Genomic DNA, 20443 nt, shown 5'->3' with positions numbered 1-20443 from the left:
TCTACACACTCCTTGACAACGCATCTGTTTATGTATTAACGCCGGCCTTAAGAACGACATAAGAAGCCCGGATGTGTTTGGCCCGGAGCCTGAGGAGGGGTGAGAGTCGGGTTCGGCTCAGGGCAAAGCTGAGAGACGGATGCTGTGCCAAGAAGGAAAAACCGCCCAGACACCGGTGTCACAGTTCATCTGTCCTCGGAAACGCACCAACACGAATACACGATGACTTAAGACCGTGATGAGACAAATCCGTTATGTTGCGACTGCGAAGAGGAGGACAGATTCACTGCGTCTTAGGTTTCCCCCCACCCCCAGATGATCCAGTCAGACAAGACACGGAATGAAGAAATGGCAATAAAGCCGTTAGGATATTCAGAGGATGGACGTCCCTGTGCTCAATTATCTTATGGATTTCTTAGCGAACAAATGAAATAGCGCCGCCAGACAGACAGTCAGGGTGCACCACAGCGCTCCGGTGATTTACGCACGCACCGCGCATAAAAGCACCTGCTAGAGAGATTATTAAAGTAAGGAGCGCGGCGCTGATTGACAGTTAAATAGCAGGGCTTTAATACGTGCATACATTTTTTATCAGCATCGATCGGCTGAAGGAGGACACGCACATTGGTAGGGTTGAGAGTGGAAACTAAAATCGCAGTCTAAAAAAAGAAAAGATAAGGAAAAAAACGATGCTCTCCTGGAGCGTACCTGGAAGTAAGTGCAAAGGAGGGTGTCCGAATAACAAACAATCCCGAAAACGGTCTGCAAAACACACACACACACGTCCATATACAGATACACAAACACACGTACACACAGAGCCGCATTTTAATTAGATAAGAGCTGATTTCTTTCTCATAATCTGATCACGCAGACCACAAAATCGCAGCCGTGCAGCCGGATTGCAGTCATGTAGTTACTGTGAAAAACCCTCTCTGAGGCATCACTGAGATAATGAACGCAGACAAGTACCTCTGTATAACAAGCTGGGTGGACTCGGAAGATTAAGGGGTAAAAAAAAGGGGGGACGAATAAGTATCCTTTTGATGTGCGTTATTGTCTGCATGCGCTTTAACCAGGTAAAGTAAGCTGCATAAAAAAAGACAGGAGCGATAGTGAGCTAATGACTTGGATGAAGCGTTTAAAATCAGCAGAATGTTGTAAATAAATTCGCAAGAACACGGAATGATCTACTCTAGCTGGACGCGATGTTGCCGTCCAGCCAGGGCAGCATTCCTCCGGCAGGAATGTTGACACACAGACGTGGTACCGGTACCGTTAATATTAACATGCTCCTGCGCAATGCCAGATACCCGGTGCGTCAGTGTGGACAACCTTTGCACTTGCATTTGAAAAAAAAAAATCACCTGGCTATCTGGACACAGCACATCAAAGGAATTATTTTCGTCTTTGGATTTCATGCGTCAGCGAAATACCTGACTTTGAGACATTTCAGTCATTTCGGCACGAAAACCTTCTCGGCACCGGAGCGCGTACAGTCCGCGGTTGGAAAGATATCCGCCAGCTTGCAAGCACTTGCTCCGACTAAACAGGGATCCTACGTGGAGAGCAATGGTCCCGAGCCCGTGCACGCGTTACAACAACTACATCTTTAACTGGGCTGAAAAGGGAGATTCCGCACATTCCCTCCACTTGTCATATATTCCCGTGTCGTATATCCCTCGCATCCTCAACCGTGTCCAGACGCGCACTAAGCCACGAACAGCACCGGCAACAGAGGAGGAGGAAGAGGAGGAGAGAGAGAGAGAGGGAGAGAGGGAGAGAGTGCAGACTTATGTGGAGATCATCGTGCCAGTGTTGTCCATCGTTCCAGAGGGGAGAAAAAAAAGTCCAGAGGGCTAGAGAGATGAAAGAAGCCGGATTTTATTTGATGCGCTCACCTCTAATTCTCTCCACACCGAGTCCTGGTTACACCTGTCCCACGCCATCCAGCCACTGAATGACGCTCCGAAAAATTAAACAAAAAAGAAAAAAAAAAAAGAAAAAAAGGGGGGGGGGAAGAAACCAAGTTAAAAAAAAAAGGAAATCCACACACGCTTCCCACTCGCTCTCACAGAGGCAACTGCTGCCCCTCGCCGAGAATGAACCGAGGGCACCTGTCTTACAACTGCTTTCCATCACATGACAAAGCTATTAAAAGTAGTCAGGGGAGTGACTCCGCGTCCACACACTACTCGCCAGTGACGCGCGCTGAGCAGGCGGGGTCTGGCTGCGCACATAGTAAAATCCTTTCCGTGCACTGCAAAAAATGCCAAACTCAAAACCCATCTATCCATATGCCGGGCGGGGGGGGGGGGCATTATGAAAATAGGTTAAGAAGGGTGGTTCGTGGGATTTGCACAGACTAAAAAGAGCAGTCCTTAATTCAATTTACTTGCTTTACTGGAAGATTAACTAGAACGAAATCAGTAAGATTCTGGATGTGAACTTGTGTCTCAGCCTCGTGATCTCAGTTTGTTTGCAAATGTGCAAGGCATATTGATATTACAATTCTTCTGCAGCAACTTAATAGTAACTGTATCACTGATTCCAGGAAAACTTGGAGACCATATAATGGAGAAAGCACAAGTCAAATGATGTCTCACCAGCACTGTAAAGCACAATTTAATGAGTTTAAGCACCAGTGCAATCTGTCATATTAAGTTTCAGCTTTGTAATTATAGGTTTTTTTTTCTCCACAATAAGCAAAGAACATATTGCATTTTCTGCTGCATGAAACGATTGTTCATTTAAAGTACTTTCTCAGCCTGATCTGTTCCCGTTTTACAACCCCTCCCCTTGCCCCCGGCTCTCTTTTTCCCCCCTGCAGACATGCTGCTGTGATATGCGCAGAATGTGGTTTGGCACCGTCTTACTGAAATAAGCCAGTCTCTGCCTAAAAGATATGTCATCTAGTCGGCAGCACATGCTGATCCGAATCCTGCAGAGACTGTTCAGCGTTAATGGTGCCCTCGCAGATGTGCCTGCTCATGCGCACCTACATCAAGATAACAAAGCTGCAGGATTTCGGGTTGGAGGATGCAGTGTCCATGATTTTCAGAAAGAACCTCTAATCCTGAACCATCATACCGCAGGATGATTTCCTGACGCCTTCAGAGTACATTTTTAAATGAGGCTGTTGCGCGTGTTGTCCTTTCAACCTTGTTTATGTGTTTCTTTTCTTTCTTCACTGACAGTGATTCTCAGAGGTTTTTCTCAACTTCATGCAGCAACGCAGCCATAAAAAAAATTGGCTTTCGGTCTTGCCAGCTAAATCCAATAATGGAATTATAATTAGGGGATAATAATAATGATATTAGAATGTTTAAATGTTTGAATTACTGAAAATGTTCTGAAATTGCTGCACTCTTTGGTTGTGCAGAGTGATAAACTGTTCCCGTCTTTACTTCGTAGAATAGACTAGACTTTATTGTCATATATGGTTTGCAGTTCTACATGTGTTCAAAAGATTAAGCTAAAGGTATAAAAATAAACATAAATAGTAAGAAAGAAAATGCAACAATACTGTGCAGAGGTTCAGCAGCATGTGGTGTGAAAATGCACAGCGGCTGATATTCACAGATCAACACTGCAGTGTTTACTTAAAGACTCACTGCCATGCTCTTTGTACACCTAATCATATTACTGACCAATTAACCTAATTAGCTGTGAGATCTTCAACCGGGTCAGGCAGCTGTGAAAGTGGTGATGTCATCAAATCCAAACAGAGTATTCAATTCAACAATCACAAGCATTACTTTGCATTATTTTCTGTAAATATGGGGGTTAAATCATTTGAAATCCTTCCTTTTAGATTCTAAAATAGGTTTGTTCTTTCATGACTGGAAAAAAAAAGAAAAAAAAAAAGAAAAAACAGCTTTGTTTTTTTGGCATATAATATATAGCACAAAGAAGGTAATTCTGCCTTTTGGAAAGTAATTCTTTGTCCATTCAGAGGCAATAAAGAAAAGGACAGGTGGCAGTATTAACCATGTATACAGTGTAAACAAGAGGTGTATAGGCAACAGTGCCTCAGTAAAATAAAAACAAAAGCTTTGTGGACATTTCAAACAGTGGTTTTTCTGTTGGAGCACTGACAGGAATTCAGCAGGAGTAATTCACTGTGTGCTAAATGTTATTGTCTCCCTTTCATCATCCATTACAGCTCAGTTCTGCACTGAAGCCGTCAGGAGTTAAGCGTCAGTTGGGAATTTTCTCAGCGTTTTAATGAAATATGCTATTACAAACCCACACTATTGCATTAGACTGTAAACAAATAACGCTTGTTAAGATGTAAGCATTTTCTTGTTTGGATATTATTCTCGGGAAATAACTTCAATTCTGACAATACATTTCTGCAATAAGAAACTCGCTCGACGGGATATTTCATCCCCTATCCGATTGTGTGTGCATGTGTGTGTGTGTGCGCGCGTTGTAAGTCTGTTAAGCCAACCTGCATGCAAGGAGCAGCTGCCTCCCAATATTAGCGATCCACTTACAATAAATCTCATTAAACACAAAATTGCACACAAAGCTGGAAATGCAAATTGTAAACTGCACCGATTATGTTCAAGGAAAACCAGTGTATGCTCAGCGTGCGTGTGTGTGCGTGCATACCATATGAGTGTGTGTATGGTACGCTTATAGGCATGTGAGGGCATGTGTACCACTAAATCTATACATCTGCCTCTCCACGCGTGCCCAGAGATGCCAACCAGGAGCCAAGGCGAAACCTGATCAGAGCAGGTGGCGTGTGCAGTGACCTCACAGAGCCCAGATGGACCAGCGCTACACAGTTAGTAATATAGGGGCAACATGGGAGTGACATGGAGAGTAAAGGTAGGCGGCTTTGTGAGTGCGGCACGGATAAAACGCTCAACAACCTGGACTTAAGTCCTTCTGTGATCAAAGAAAAAAAAACGTGTAGATGAAGTGGGTCGACACTGTTTGTGTGTCTAACAAATGTCTGTTAGTGCAATGACAGGAGATACTGGTCGGATAGACACTTTAAGGTTCATGGTTTACTAAAAAGAAAAAAGAAAAACAAACCTTGGTAAGAGACCAAAGCCGGTAAATGATATTTCTCCCTCTCCTGAAGCAGCATGTGAGTCACAGTCAAATGGCTTATCTGATTGTACTCTTCATGCCAATTAAGACTACAGAAGCTAAATATAGATGTACTATGATTTTCTTTCTTGAATGGCCTTTAATTCATTTTCTGTTGTTGTTGTTTTTTCTGCGAACACTTTCTTGCTGTAGGCTGGCTGTTTATGTATGCAGTGGTGGAGATGTTTGTAGATATAGGAGTCGTTTCAAAAGAGGTGGGGGGGAAAACGGGGCTCTACAGCCCTACTGAAGTACAGGTAATCTTTGAAATGCCACAGCTTTTGTTTCAGTTGCAGAGAGCTGATAATGAATGGCTAAGTACGAGGGGAGACTGACGCAGGCTTGTGCAGAATGAGAAATAGGTGATGTTTAGTAGCCCACGTCAGAGGAGAAAGTCGGGCCAAAGCACTGCGAGCTACGGGACCAACATCACGACGTGTTCAATCATTCTGCTCCCGCGAATGGCCCGGGGGTCTTCGCTTTCTCACCACCCTTGCGTTTAGCTGCTCTTATAGATATCACCTCGCAAAAGGCCCAAATCTACAAGATGGAGTGTGAAAAGTTGCCAGCACCTATTTGATGCATAGCATGTCTAAAAAACCGCTGCTAACGGCTTGAATATTGCAAACTGCTGAGCGTTAACCTGCTTCAAGATGGACCATAAAGAAAGAAAGAAAAGCGACCGCTGATCCAGTCTCTAAAAAATCAAGCAATGTGATCTGTTAAATGAGACATACGTGCTTTCACAAGGAGGCAAACTACATGGTTTTTTTTAAACAAAGGATTAGAGGAATTCAATGAAAAGTCAGTTGACAAGAGAAGTCATCAAAGCCAAAATGGGTCTAATCCACAGATAATTATCTTTGTTTGAATATTCAACATGGCCTGACTCGTGGAACAGAGCCGCCTATTTGCATTTCTGGTCTTAGATTGAATCTGATATTAACATTTCTATTTAAGAGCAGAATTTACATGGACGGGTTCTGCGGGTGAAATTAAGATCACGAGTCGACTTCGAACGCATCCTGTTTAAATCCGCGTCAGCTGTGACTTAAACTTTAAGTGGCCGTGTCTTGTTTTGCTTTATCTCTAAATTGTGTCACTGGCCCTTTGAGAGTGTGCTTCTGCACACCATGGGTGTGTGGGTGTGTGTCTGGTGGGGGGGGCGTGATTCATATCACTTTGTTGCATGTCATTGCTCCCAACTGAATCCATCCTAGCATCTGGCCATTTTAATACATGGTGGCTGGATTCATATGAATTAATTGAGGGCAGAGGTAAAGCAGAGTGCTGCATCTATTCATGTGCCACTCAGGCCTATAATAAGACAGCTTATGCTTGGCATGGCGCGCTGTCGGTGGATGTGCTTTCGGATCTTCGGTGCACGGGGGTCGTTTTTCCACTGGATGAGTCATATTGTTTTCTCCTTATTAGGGGACAGAGGAGGAAGTGGTCACATTTCGCAACAGTCAAATGCTCTACAATAACATAGGATGTAATGCCATACAGAACTGGCTACAGGAAATGTAATGGATACACAGTGCATGCATGGGCTTCTGATATGGTGTCGAATTAATACACTGGGTTGTGTTCAAAGTAGGCTTTGCTAAATCAGAAAAAAAAAGACAAAATACAAATGGGTTAGACTTTTAAATGTATGGCAACTTTTTAAAAACAGTTTTCATCTTTTACCTCTCAGCACTGCAGTGCATGTCCACACATCTGCTCAGGCTCCATAGGCTGCCAACTCATGCATTATAAGTGAGATAAACAGTGTGACGCTACAAATTATGCCGACGCTCGCCCCCTTTGACATACAGTAAGCTAGTGCGTTCTCCCCCTGTGAAGATTCGCCTCTCTTTGTAGTGCCCTTCAGAGGACCCGTTGCCTCGCCGCCCTGCGTGCAAGCATGTAATCCTTTCCATCAATGAACTCCACTGTGTCATTTAGCCACTCTCAGGATGGCGGCTACTTTCCCCACGGAGCATCCAGCCCATATTATTAAGGCAAATGGCATCAAGAGGCTAGGGCCAGTTAGACATGGCTGAGACTTGGAATTGAAAATAGCATCAGTCCCACGCAGGGACTGGTAAACACAAAAAAGGAGCCTGGGGCGCAGCGCAGGACCACCCTCCCCCTTTTCCTTACTCCAGCTCTGTTTTTTTTTGGGAGGTGGAGAATAAGCAGTAGCGGCCGTTCCTCCACCACCACCATCACCAGCCCCCCTCCCACCACTATGCTCAAATAATATCACGGTCACATGGCAAAGTGAGTTGTAGACTCCCTCCGAAGCCGCGTGTTGTGGTGCTGTTGTTGGGCTTGTGAGTCATGCAAGATGCATGTAGAAAGTGGCAGCAGAGAGAGAGAGAGAGAGGGAGAGAGAGAGAGGGTAACTGCAAGCACGGGCCTGGTGTGAAATGCATCTTGGTGGAGAACTAGCGCTCTGTGTAGGGACTTGTGAGGCACTTTGTGTTTTGCTTGGGTATAGTACTCACAAGGAATATTAAAATTTATGGACCATGAGGGTTTGGGTTGCGAGCGCGCGCACACATAAACAAGACTCGCACACTCCCTGTGCTTAAAATGCTTCATACCCCGAAACTTTGAAATTGCTGTAAAATCCAAACAGATGCCACATGCCCAAAGATGTAACTAGAGGAAATGAGATGCACTTGTTTCGCAGTCAAATATATATATATATATATACATATAAATTTTATTATTTTTTCTCCTACTGAAAGGGCATGTGAAAATAGTGCTTGTCATGCTGTTTATCCGCTAAGGCAGTTTTTGAAGTTTAATGCAAAGTTTAAGCTGGTGAGCCAAAAAGCCGTGGCCTGTAAAAACGGATCTGTGCGGCACAGTAATCATACAGGCAACAGAAGAACAGGAGTGCCAGTTTTCTGCTCGTTGGATCGTGTTTAACAAAGTGAAAATACGTTAACGGGGTCTCATCACTGGGCTGCGGGCAAATGTAGGTGCATTTTTTCTCTTCTGCAAACTGCAAAATGATCTCCAGTGACTCACGAGTCGGGGGGGTGGGGGCACAGCACAACAGATGTTGCTTGATTTCTAAAATAATAGAGAGGCAGGGCTCAGTGCCTTGACAGCGCAGTCCTTATGAACTCTTAACACTGGAAGAGTGCCAAGGAAGAATTAGGTCAGCTAAAGTGCGCTGCACCTTGTGGAACTCCACATTAAAACAGCATCAGGGGGAAAGGCGGGAGGGGGGCGTGTTTAGTGGCGCACAGGTAGAAATTTCTGGAACAGCACAACCGGGGTTTTTTGTGCTTCAACTCACTCTTGTATCACAGAAACGTGAGCAGAAACGTTACACCCCTGAGTCCAGACTGCAGTCTAATTATTTTGAGCAATGAAAAGAGAAGGAAAAGGGGGGAATATGAGAGGGGGGGGGGAGAGAGAGGGAAAAATGCATGCGAATTGCAATTCTTTCATGCAGCCTGCTGCATACCGGGTGTATAACCACAAGCCTGAAAAAAATCCTTACAGCACAATAAAACTGATTGTATCATCACCTTTTTTTCCCCTTACAGGGTGCATTTCTACTAGTCTTCACATCACCTCCTAAAAGGAGCTTGTAGTGCTGGAGTACACAGTGACGTTAAAAAACAAAATGAAATAAAATAATAATAATAATGATAAAAAAAGAGCAGGGATGAGAGGAAAGAGAAGACACAGTCAATACCCATTTTTTGCCAAGGCATCCTAGTGAAAAAGAGCAAAGAGACAAAAGGAGCAGATGGATGGAGATGGAGCTAACGCTGAAAGAGAGTGTGACAGGGAGTAACAAAAGCAAGAGGGAGCTGCTGTGAGTGATAGAAAGCGTTGGACAAAGACGGGCATGAATTAGAGGCAGATATGGAAGGAAGGGAAGGAAGATGGAAGCCTAAGTACAGGAAGGCGTGATTGGGGGGGACAGGAAGTATCGGCCTGACAAAGGGTCAGAGCGATGGGAGGCCGACGACCGTCTCCCTGCGCTCTCCGAAGCTGTTCCATCTCTCATCTGAAAGATAAGCCACCTCACGATCCCCTGCTTGATTTCCCAGTGCCAGTCTGTCCACACCCAGTATCTCAGGGTTAAATCTAGTGGTTACTACACTCCCATCCCACGCATATTCCAGTCACGGTCTGATATCTTTCTGCTTACGACGGGTATCTGCCTCACATGTCCTACATGTTCGTTTATGGGAAGGTCTAGATTTTCACACACAGATATACGCACGCAGGCCCCCGCTACCACCAGCATGGCCTCGTTGCCCCCTTGCGACTGTCACATTTTTGGAAGTAAAACTGAGTTGCAAAAATACTCCCCCCCCACTCTCCCGCTCTCTCTCGTTAGCAACAACAACTAAGAGATAATGAGATGCGGATTTGAAGACGACAGAAAGTAATTGGTTTTGATGTGTGTAAAATCGTGATTTTAACTGGACATGATATTCAAATGACTTGGCAGCCGTCCATCAGCACGAAAGCGTGTGTAAGCACATTGCAGGGCCCGGGCTGAGCAATAATGCTGGCTTTTTCCTCGTGAGTAAGCAACCTCAGTGTTTTTGGCAACCAAAGCGTTCCTCGTTTTTTCCACTCAGACGTCGTTATGCCCCGAGCCGTTTCCACTGTCTGGAAAATAAAAGCGATTTTCATCACTTATTTTCAGTATATCTGATTATCAGTGGTTGAAATTTACAGCGTTGGGGAAGTGTCAGGCAGCCGCTCAGTCAGCCAACCCTTGCCCTGGCTTCCCTGTCCCTGCAGCCTCCTTTCCCGATGCCTTTCATAATCCCTCGTTGTGTGCTTTTGTGGTCGTCTGTGTCCACCGGGACTGTCATCAGTGCCACAATAAACAGGATTAATCAGCACTGGCATTGGGCACTTTGGTCCAGATGACGCGTGTAATTAAGGAGTAATTGGCATGTCATCTGTACATGAGAAAATATGACGCGCGCGGGCCAGATGTAGCCGTCTCACCGCCCTGCAACAAGCCGTGCTTGGAACAACTGTGTCCTCAAAGGCTTTTCTGAAGAGAGAGATAACTTCCTTTGCAGTGCTGACACTCGCTTCCTTAACATCTTTATTCAAGCCTGCGAGCTCCCTCGCATTGTAATTCACTTGCTTATTCATTTATTTACATGCTAACACACTTAAACTCTAATTTGCTAACTTATTCATTTATTTACATGCTAACCCACTTACTGCCGCTTGCATTCAGCAACTTATTCATTTATCCACATCCAGGATGACACAGTTACTTCCTTGAGAATTCATTTATGCACGTAGGAAGTCACTTACGTTCTCGCCAGCTTAATTAAGAGGCCCCTTCTCTTTTCACTTCACACAAAAGGATGGGTTTATGCAGCTCAATATATACTGTAGCTGCACACAATGGTAGATGGCCGAGATGGCCTTTTATGTTTAGGGTCATGCCGGCTGCAACAATAGGTCTGAACTGCCCTTATCTCTCCTTGTAAACGTGAGGCTCTGGGATAAAGTCGGAGCCCGATTTCATGGCTCACGAGGGAGGCGTCGGGATGAACATAACCGAGGGGAGTTTTTTTTTTTTAATTCTCATATACCTTATGTTTTACTGGTTGTAAGAGAAGCCATATACATATATATATATATATATATATATATATATATATATATATATATAAAGAAAGAAAGAAAGAAAGAAAGAAGATAACCAGCAGGCTTTAGCATAATACTCAATCTAAGCTCCATGAAACACAGCAAAGATTAATCCCTGTTTATTATTATCCTATTCTTACTTGGAGTATCTGCAGCCATTTGTCAGTGCAAATGCAATTTTGAATTATATTAACATAAGTAACATTAGGTATTCTAAACTTTCACCGCATCCTCTCTTTAAATTCAATTGTTCCAGGATTATTAAAGGTGTGCCAAAGTAAATAAATACTGCGGCTCATATGTGTCTGTAACGCAATTTTGAACACGGCAAAAGAATAAATAAATAAATAAATACAAGTGGGCAATGAAAGCCCAGCATCAGTGAAACAAAGTTTGGGCATAAAGCTGGTAGGAGGGCTATGCTTGGCAGGGAGCGAGGTCAGCCATGCATTTGGCTGGTAACCTCAGATAGCTGCTGGCTAATTTGCAGTATGCCCTCAATCGCAACAGAAAGCCTAGAGCCACGCTGAGGGGAGAGAGGGTGGCCATAACGGCAAAGCAAATGGCTCATAGAGATATCCCAGTTGTTTTTCATCACATCAATTTCACGCCTTTGTTGCCAGTTTTTCAGAAATGTGACAAGATGGAGACAGGGATGAAAAAGGAGGAGGAAAAAGAAAGCAGGGAGGGGAAAAAAGGGACGGGGGGATAGTGAGAAGAAACAAAACGATGAGCTTGGAGATGCATTAAGATGGCAATGTTAATCTCGATGTTAATCTCGAGGCCTGTTCCTGGTGCAAGTGAAGTCATGCTGTCAGAGCTGTCTCGAGAACAAACAAATGGAAGGGGGAAAAAAATCTCTTAAGCTAATATCTTCACTGACAACGATGCCCACATCTCATTTTACTGATGCAATGCAGGAGTTCCTCCGGCAATTCACTCGTTTCTTTCTGGTACGTTTGCAGAGAACTGAGAAAAAATGATTTGCTTTGAGTGCAATAAGACTTATTTCCTTACTACGCCTTTACTAAAACTGTGCTTTTACTTCCCAGAAGCACAGCTGCTGATTAATGTTACCCGTGGAATTTACTGATGTTGAGTCAACGTTTTCCACTGAGATCCTATTAACTGTGAACCAGTGACGCACTACAACTAAAACTCCTGCTACCTCTTTCATGGCATTCTTCTATGGGCTACCTTCTCTGTGTTGTGCTTCTTAGGAAAATTACCCAGTTTCCAAAAACTTCCACTAAAGATGTTACAGCTATCACAAGGTTTTATCTACAGTGCAAACATGTCTGTTTATACAGGTCGACATGGCAGATATTTAACCTGAGAATTACTTTATGGTCTCTTGACCAAACACATTTTATTGCAGTTTGCATAATTCCAGTCTTTCATCTGGTAAAACCTTCAAACAAGCCGTGTCTTATGGGGCATTATGGCACAATAAGCACCAACGTGTATAGCAGCACATGTAAGCTCTATCACACTATCTAATTATTAATCCCTATAAACAGATATCTTTACATGAGTTTTTACGGACTTTATAGGCAGGTTGCGAGATTTTTGCCACGTGCACTTTGTAGACCATTATAGTCCAAGGACTACTGGCAAATTACATCTTTTGTTGTAGTACACAGTCCCTGTCCAAATGAGGGACCTCGTCTGATAAAATATAATCTTGTAAACAGTGGTATTTTTACTGGCTTCTTAAAATTATATGAAGATTATATGAACTCCCCTAGGCAAGATTTCTTGTAATTTCTTTAGTTAGAATTTCGAGGTAGTTCTCCAGACTTCTTGATAAATGTTGGCAATGTTGGCTGCCTTTAGTTCTGTTCTCTGTCAAGATGATCTCACACTGCTTCAATCATTTTTAGGTCTGAACTCTGGGGAGGCCAATCCATGATGTTTCTTCTCCGTTTGTTTTCTATCCAGGTGTGCTTTTACTGCACTGGCAGCCTGTTTGTCATGCTGAAAAATGAGGCAGTTTCTAATCAGATGCTTTGCACACAATATTGCATGTTGGATCCAAATCTGACAGAAATCTGACAGAAATTGAGCCTCAAACTATGAATAGCCTCCAACTTGTTTTACAGATGGCTGTAGACACTCACTGTTGTACCTTTTTCTCTTATAATTTGAAGGAAAAAAAATCAAGACTGGAGGAGGTCAGGAGAGAGTTTAACTGGACTGAAAAGTCTACTGATTTTCTGTTACAATTCTTGTGTAATTTGGCACCCTCTGCCTCCTGTTTCTTTAGGATAAGACTTTTAGATGCTGTCCATCCACTACAGTTCTATAAGCAGGACTCTTCTTCTGTCTTCCATTTGTCCACTTTCCTCGAAGTGCTTACTAAACACTATTCTGCGACATGCCATGTTTTCTTTCTCATGTTATCTTTGGCAGTTTTCATAGATCGAACAAAAAAATTGGAACAAATGATGTGTTTCTGTGACAGACCGCTAGTAACAAGGCACTCAAAGATGCAGTTTGAAATCGGTTCTTTGCTAAGTTGTCTGTTATGTGTAGACACAACACTGTTTCACCTCTTGGGTTAGGTGTCTTTATTATGCTTGAATGACTCATAGGTCAGTGTTAGGTGGCTTAACAAAAAAACATTCCTCTGAAAACGGTCGGGTGAAAGCAATGGACTGAAAATGAGTAAAAAAGCAGCCAATGTTCAAAGAAAAACTTCAAAAGACCACTTTAAAAATCAGAACAAAGTCTGGCTTCTTGGAAGTAAAATAAAAACAATGAGGGATGCTGAAGACTTTTGCACAAACCTGCATAGACTCACGCAGTGCAGATAAACAGCAGGAAGCCCAGGACCGATAAAAAGTCTGTGTTTCTGCTGAGAGTCTGATGGAGATCTTTGTGAATAGCTAACTAGAATCAAACTCATTGGAAAATCTTCCATCCAATATAATTAATGACAGTGAATTTTTAATTACCCCTATGCAGCAGTAGGCTCTACAGCTTTTGTTTATTGAGCCCCACTGATACCCATATTAACAAAGTTAGGTTAATGATAGAGGTATTTTACTTAATAGCATTTTTATTACTCCCACCAAGAATGAAGCAATTAATTAACAATGGGCGAATTAAGTTCCTCTCCTGTAATGGCCTACCAACACAGGACATCATTACCAATCGTCAAAATAATTCATAAAGCGATGACTCAGGTGGCAGGACGGTGATGGGAAAAATGAATATTCCCCGGCATACGTCTGATTTTTCATTTTAGAATGGAATAAATTATGGATAAGGTCTGTCAGTGGACATGTTGGTGGTACTGCATGCAGAGTGAGCCAAGGGATCAAAGATGCAGTACGTTAAGTCACAGATGTGACATAGATTTTCCAGTGGGAGGAAAAAAAAGGGGGAAAAAAAGAAAGTCTTGCTTCACATTAGGAGCAGGTGACTATTATCTGAATAGATAAAGCAGTGAATTAAAGATACACGGAACAAATACAAAAAAGGAGAGATGGGGAAAAGTGAGGGAGAGCACCGAATGTTCAAGAAATGACATCGAATAATGGACCTCAAAGACATATATGAAAGCGCATAATCTTTTAAGCTTGCATTTGAAGGTAATCTCCCATTAAAAGAACACTAGCTATTTCTTTGTGGAAGGGGAAATGCAAAGACAGCAGAACTGATGGGGACTATTGGTGTGACTTTGAATAGAGGAAAGACTGAAATGGCAAAAAGGTGCAATTTCTCAGGCGCCGGACTTCTGTGGTAAATTCTTTCATTCCAACAGAACTACTAAAAACAGTGGCTGCTGAGAAATATAATCCTCCACCCCCAACCTCCCAGCACACAAACACACACTGCGCCCAAGTACACATGCAACAAAGAGGAAGAGATTAAAGCATTAATTCAGTGAGAGGGAATAGGATCCTGGCATAAATTTAGAGTTAATGTTTTGGGGTTATCTTCTCTGCTGACTGCCGTTTCTACTCTGCGTACTCCATTGCACTCCACATACAAATGTAAATCAGGGTTACACCCTGTATCCTATAACATATAACGCCGTAAACTCTTGTTTTTCTTTGATAAGCTTTGTATGTATGCGTGTGCGTGCATGTGTGTGCGTGTGCGTTTGCAGTGACAACAGGTGCACGCTCGTTTACGAACATGGAAAAATACCAAGCCGTCTATGTGCATGCATGTATATTTGTGTGAAAGGTTGCCTGTGAATGTGGGTATTTACATCGCAGACAGAAAGTTTTATGTCACGCCGCTTGGCTTGCAGAAAAAAAAACGGCCTCAAAGAGAGAGCCTAGTTTGTTTCCTTGTCACTGCTGGGTGGGGCGCACCTTACCAGGCGCACCGGCTTCCTCCTGGCGTCACACTGGATACCAGCTGGTGTGTGCTGGGGCGCCACAACACATCGTGCCAGTGTCACAAACGAAGGGGAAAGTGGGTGCCTCATCATATAGAAAACTATCCTGGCAGCCTCCGTTCCTCATTAAAAATGCACTAACGCTGAACGCTCCCATTAATTTAAGCAGGCTGTATTTAGCGCGGGTAGCCTCATGTACAGTCTATAAAACACAGCAATTAAAGCAGGTAATTTTGGCTTCATCAAGGCCCAGCCGAGCGTAATGGGCCAGAAATGTGAAAAATTCCTCTAGCAGCCAAAGCTCGATGTGTGAACAGCTAGGATGCTGCCCATAGCACAAAGACAGATATGGAACTAGAAGATGACATGATTTAATCTTGCTCCTGGCTGATAATGGAAAGAAAATCTGTTAATGTTCTAGCTACGGTGTTGAAGATAATCATCTCTGTGGTTTCAATTCTTATTTCAAGACATCAGTCATCCTAATATAGAATAGAAAATGAGGTAGAAGGGTATCATGATAGACACAATACTAATAAGAGAGAGAGCACCTACCACTATGATAACACAAATGTAGAGGCAATGAAACTTAAATGGCCCCAGCAAGAACAGATGCGGCTTATTTGGGGTGTTTTTGTGTTGTATTTTGTAAGCAATGTATAGCAAATGTTGTGTAAGGTGGAGGACATTCGATTATAGCATCTGTCATGACATCATTACGACTCCTGCTTGAACTTCTTATAGCTTCAAGGCGAAGTGCTAAGATGCAAGCTGCCAAAGCATGCATTCAACTGCAACCCGAGTAGGTTACAACGTGGAGAGATCACATGTGCAGACTTCAAGACTTTGCTCAAAGGGAGGGACAGAATAGCTCACATTGTATCATCCCATAGCAACAACTTTTCTTTTTTACACCCTTCTTCTCACGTTTGAAGCTAGCACAAACATATAAATGTTTTAGGTTCGTGCCATTTATCTGTAGAGCGCATCCACAAAAGACTGAAATATAGGAAACATTTTAGGTTTTTTAGTTTTTGCTTAAATTTGAAAACATGCCAGCAACTAGTGACGAAACACCAATGCACAGTTGGTCACGTGTCCAGTACTGAGGTCAGAAAGACTGCAGAAAAATACTGCAGAAAAATTTAGGCAGTATTTGAAAAAACATAGAATCAAATGACTACTTTGTTTCCCTACTAGTACATGCATGTGCTGTCTCCAACCTTTGTGTACTATGCAGAACTGAAGAAGCCTTTTAGATGAGAGGTGAAACGTCTTCAAGAACCTAAAAAGAAGTCCATTAGCCTTCAACCCAGGTGCTTAAGACTATCCAACCTATGCGACATATTTCCCAATAACTGTTGTCCTCTGCTTTTTCTCTCTGTCTTTTAAGTGGTGGTTTTCTTTAGCGTTGTAAGAATTTGAATCAAGAGTTGAGTCAGTAGTAGGGAACAAACAGTAAGGACCACTTTAGTCCAAAGACTGCTATTTCCATCTGCAGCCATTTATATTCGGTGGCATGGCTCTGCTCTGGGGCCTCCCTGCCCCACGGACACAAGGAAAGCTGGAGGGGTGGGTGTCACTGACAACACATATGACACAGATTAAGCCGGACACAGCATGAAAGGAAGAGTGGAGTGGAGGTGGGTTGTAAAGTGGCATGCACATATGCAGCAACTGTGTGCAGGCTAAAGCTTTAAAAAAAACAGCACATCCTATATGAAATGTATGAGATTTGGTTTGGTGTGTAGAATGGTATCATCCAAAACTCCAACTACGGAAAACTCACAGAAAATTACTCATAAGATGGAGGGTGATCAAAGAAACACTAAGCATGTGATATATAAACAGAAGCATGGGAGAATATTACCTGGCTGAGGAAATAGTTGATTGGACATGGGTGTGACAGAAAATTGTTGAGATAAAAGCTTACAAGAATAAGGTGAGTAATTTTAAAATAACACTAGGAAATAATTATTTTGGCAAAAGCTCTGAAAAAAGACAAAAAAATCGGAGCAGTCGGGGTCAGTGTTGGCAAAGCATTGTGGTTAGGGTTAGGCTGTTCAAGCCTCATGACTCAAGTGACTGTCATATAAATAAATGAGGCCACATTCCTAATGAAAAGACACAATCCACAAAGTAGCATTGGGGTGACACGACTTAAACACTTTACAGATTTCAGTCAGCATCAGCGGGAGAGCGACTCCCATGTGGACGAGTGTCAGTTACTCGCTTTGTGTTCTTGTGAGGCATCTCGTAAGTGAGGCACGCTCGGGTATGTACGGCCGTCCACATTTCCATACCCCAATAATAATTACCCTCAATTTACTCTCTGCCCCAGAGGCACGAGGAGTAAACAGTCCAAGAATATAACCACATCCGTGCGAAAATGTGATTTCACATCAGGAGGTTGCCACATGGTATGGAGGATAAATCATTTTCTATATGTATGAGAACTACTGTGCCGCCAAGTGCAAGACAAAAAGTCAACTTCGTCCACTGTTGTTTACAAGGCTCCTTTTTATGGATTTTATTTATGGCGGATCATGACCTTGAATAATATTAGTGAGTCAATAACATGAATTCACTAAATTGCAGTCACTGATAAGAGCACGCTGCAGGATTGTTTCATAATAAATACTTCCCACGGATAATGAAACTTGGGCGTGATTATGTTTAACAGTAAAACTGTGCTGTCTATGTGCTGTCTAATGAATAATAGCAGTGTGATTTTAATGACTGCTCTTGCTGCTGCCATGCACTAATTCAAAAATGATTAGTTAGTAGTTCCCTTTCTTTCCTGAGTAAAAATGTGGGCCATCAAATGTGGGACCATGATAATACAGTAAGTGGCCAATGTTATAGACACTCTCACAGCATGTATTTAGTCACTGTCTTACTTCCTTTTAGCTGACAGATCAGCATCTTCTATGGTGGATCATGCAGGTATTAGTTTAAATATCCCAAAGTACTAAAAGTATATACATATGGACAGTTTGGTTTTCCAAAAAGATGAAACTTAGATCTAAAGCCTTTTTCCAGAAATGGGATACATATCATTCCTGGTTGCATCGATATGTTCAAGTTATTATTCAGACTTGGTTCACTTTTTATATTATATTAATGGTGCTCGTGGCTTCAATCAGGAATGCTCACCATACTGATGGAAGAAACTGTGGTGCTTGCACCACGTGCACAAGATTTGGCAGTACATCTAGTTATATATAATGCATAACCCCAGAGGTTTCTTACCATAGAGGCTATATTTGAGATGCCACGTCTGATATGTTGTTCAGGTAAAGCATCTATATTCACTTTAGAACACATATGTATCTGACCTGCTTCTCTGAAGTCTACCCAATGATAATGTGACATTTCTGCCATGTGGATAAATGAGTGTAACTCTTTTGAGCTGGAAACACTCACTGCTGGTTACTGCAGCTGTATAAGGCACCAAAAAAAGTAATAACAGTAATAACAGTAAAAACGAATGCTGCTTCCTTTTGGGTCAACCCTGAGATCAGCCATTTCAATCTCTAATTATATGAAATTCAAAGTCAAAGTGAATTTGGCCAAACTACCCATGTGTGTGTGTCCTGTGCACAGTGGTGTTTGTGGAGGAACATTTGTGTGGAAATTCTGAAAAATCTTAATGTTGGTGGGTGTCTGATAACAGCTGTCAGTCCTTGTTTTTACTTTGGACATTTAGGTTTAGGACATTTTCTAAAATAATTATGTCAGTCACACAGGTCTACATAGAGACATATCAGGAACTCCCTGCAGCACCAGGTTGCTAGAAAAAAAAACATACTCATAACTGGTTGCCGAGTGAATGTGACAATCACAAGGTGAAATCAGTTGCAAAAACGTATATAGCGCTGCACTGACACCCTCCTTGCAATTGCTTTGCTCATCTGTAGTTTACAAAGAAAACACAGACTTGTCTGCAAACCCTCACCAACTAGTTGCAGACCAGTTGTGAAACTGTGAAAAGGTCGACACAACACAACACAGAAGTTTCACTCTCGGCCAATGAGTAGTTTTTGCAGACAAATTGGTGTCTTGCATGCAAACTATGGCGATCAGGTAGCCACCTTAGCAACCACCAGGAATATATACATCTTCCCTGGCAACCAGTGGCTGCAGTGCATACAAATTATTATATTAGAAAATGTAATTTTCATACTTATATGTGTGTTTTGAATCCGAAAGAAGGAGACTTTTAAACACTGACACAACTGACATTTAAGTTTCTAATAATAAACTAAGTAACACGACAGGACTTGACAGTTATGTTTGGAACAAATGCACCTCCATTAAGCAGAAGGGCTTCATATCATGTGAGCAGTATCACTGTTCAACATAAGCTGACACCCAGTGTAGTATAAACTGAATAGGGTTATATAAAAGGAAGCTTTTAATGTTGCTGCACGTTAGCCAGCTGTAAAACCACCCTGCCAGTGTTAGTGTGTAAGTTATTGTGTATAGTTCTGCCATGTTACAGATTCTGGGTCTGGGAATTAAAGCCTGAAAGCATTTGTTAAGGTATGAAAAAAACCAATACATTTGTCTTATGTGTTATGTTCTCCAACACTACATCTCCTTTGAGACGGCCAAGCTCAAACCACAACTGTTCCTCAACCATTTTCACATTCAGCTGGCCCAGACTGGGGCAAGGCAATTTGGCTCTCGGGCCATCTATACAGTGCCTTGTCTGGGAATGGATTTAGTGATTCTGATCTTTTTTTGTGCCCATGTTCTTTGTCTCCATTGTGAAGACTCAGGGAAAGAAAGAGAGAGAGGGGGAAAAAAAACAAGTTTGACCGAAGCCCAGTCAATTATCTCCCAGGTGTTTGACTGAAGTGATTGTAAGCGATCGCGGCAGTTCCCACGAGCCCCTGGACTGAGACGGGCTGGAATTAGCCAGGAACAAAACCCAATTCAGCAGAAGTGAAGAAACAGCAGTTTTGAATAAAACCAGGCAGAGAATGCAAAAGAAAAGGTTCCCTGCAGAAGATAAAGTCGAATCTTGGCTCCTTTTTTTCTCTTCTTCCTCCATTCCCCTGTTACACACAGCCTATCATATAGCCTCGTCTTTTAAACAAACTGTGGGTCTGGAATTGTGTCTGTGGTGCTTCCAATACCTTATTGTGTGAAGGTTAATTACTGGCAAGGCATGAGAAAATTACATTCTCAAAATAAAGTATTATGATTGGCCCTTCTGCTGGCTATTTTAAGTCATGCGTGGTCTTCATACAAGATAGCTGGGAAACCAGATTTTTAGACTTGTTCGATATCAAGTAACCTCTTTTCAAGTCCTCTATTAAAGGGACTATT

The 20443-nt window shown here is 42.5% G+C and overlaps 1 protein-coding gene across 11 annotated transcripts in view; it reads right to left on the bottom strand.

The window, feature by feature from the left end:
- ppargc1a (peroxisome proliferator-activated receptor gamma, coactivator 1 alpha) overlaps window positions 1-20443 on the bottom strand; it is a 297981-nt gene that overhangs the window by 33887 nt on the left and 243651 nt on the right. For 4 of the 11 annotated variants that reach the window (XM_026161837.2, XM_026161843.2, XM_080298350.1 and 1 more), the window contains exon 1: window positions 1902-2969. The exons of 5 other annotated variants lie outside the window; for them this stretch is intronic. In XM_026161837.2, the coding sequence (XP_026017622.1) occupies window positions 1902-1949 (48 nt within the window). In that variant the 5' untranslated portion in view covers window positions 1950-2969. Of the gene's footprint in view, window positions 1-1436; window positions 2970-20443 lie in introns of those variants that run through there. 2 more of the 11 variants (XM_026161838.2, XM_080298351.1) reach the window with 1 other exon arrangement.

Source organism: Astatotilapia calliptera, chromosome 3 (genome assembly GCF_964374335.1).
Source record: "Astatotilapia calliptera chromosome 3, fAstCal68.1, whole genome shotgun sequence".
In the NCBI taxonomy this organism is placed as follows: Eukaryota; Metazoa; Chordata; class Actinopteri; order Cichliformes; family Cichlidae; genus Astatotilapia; species Astatotilapia calliptera.
This window is presented reverse-complemented; position numbering and strand designations above follow the sequence as displayed.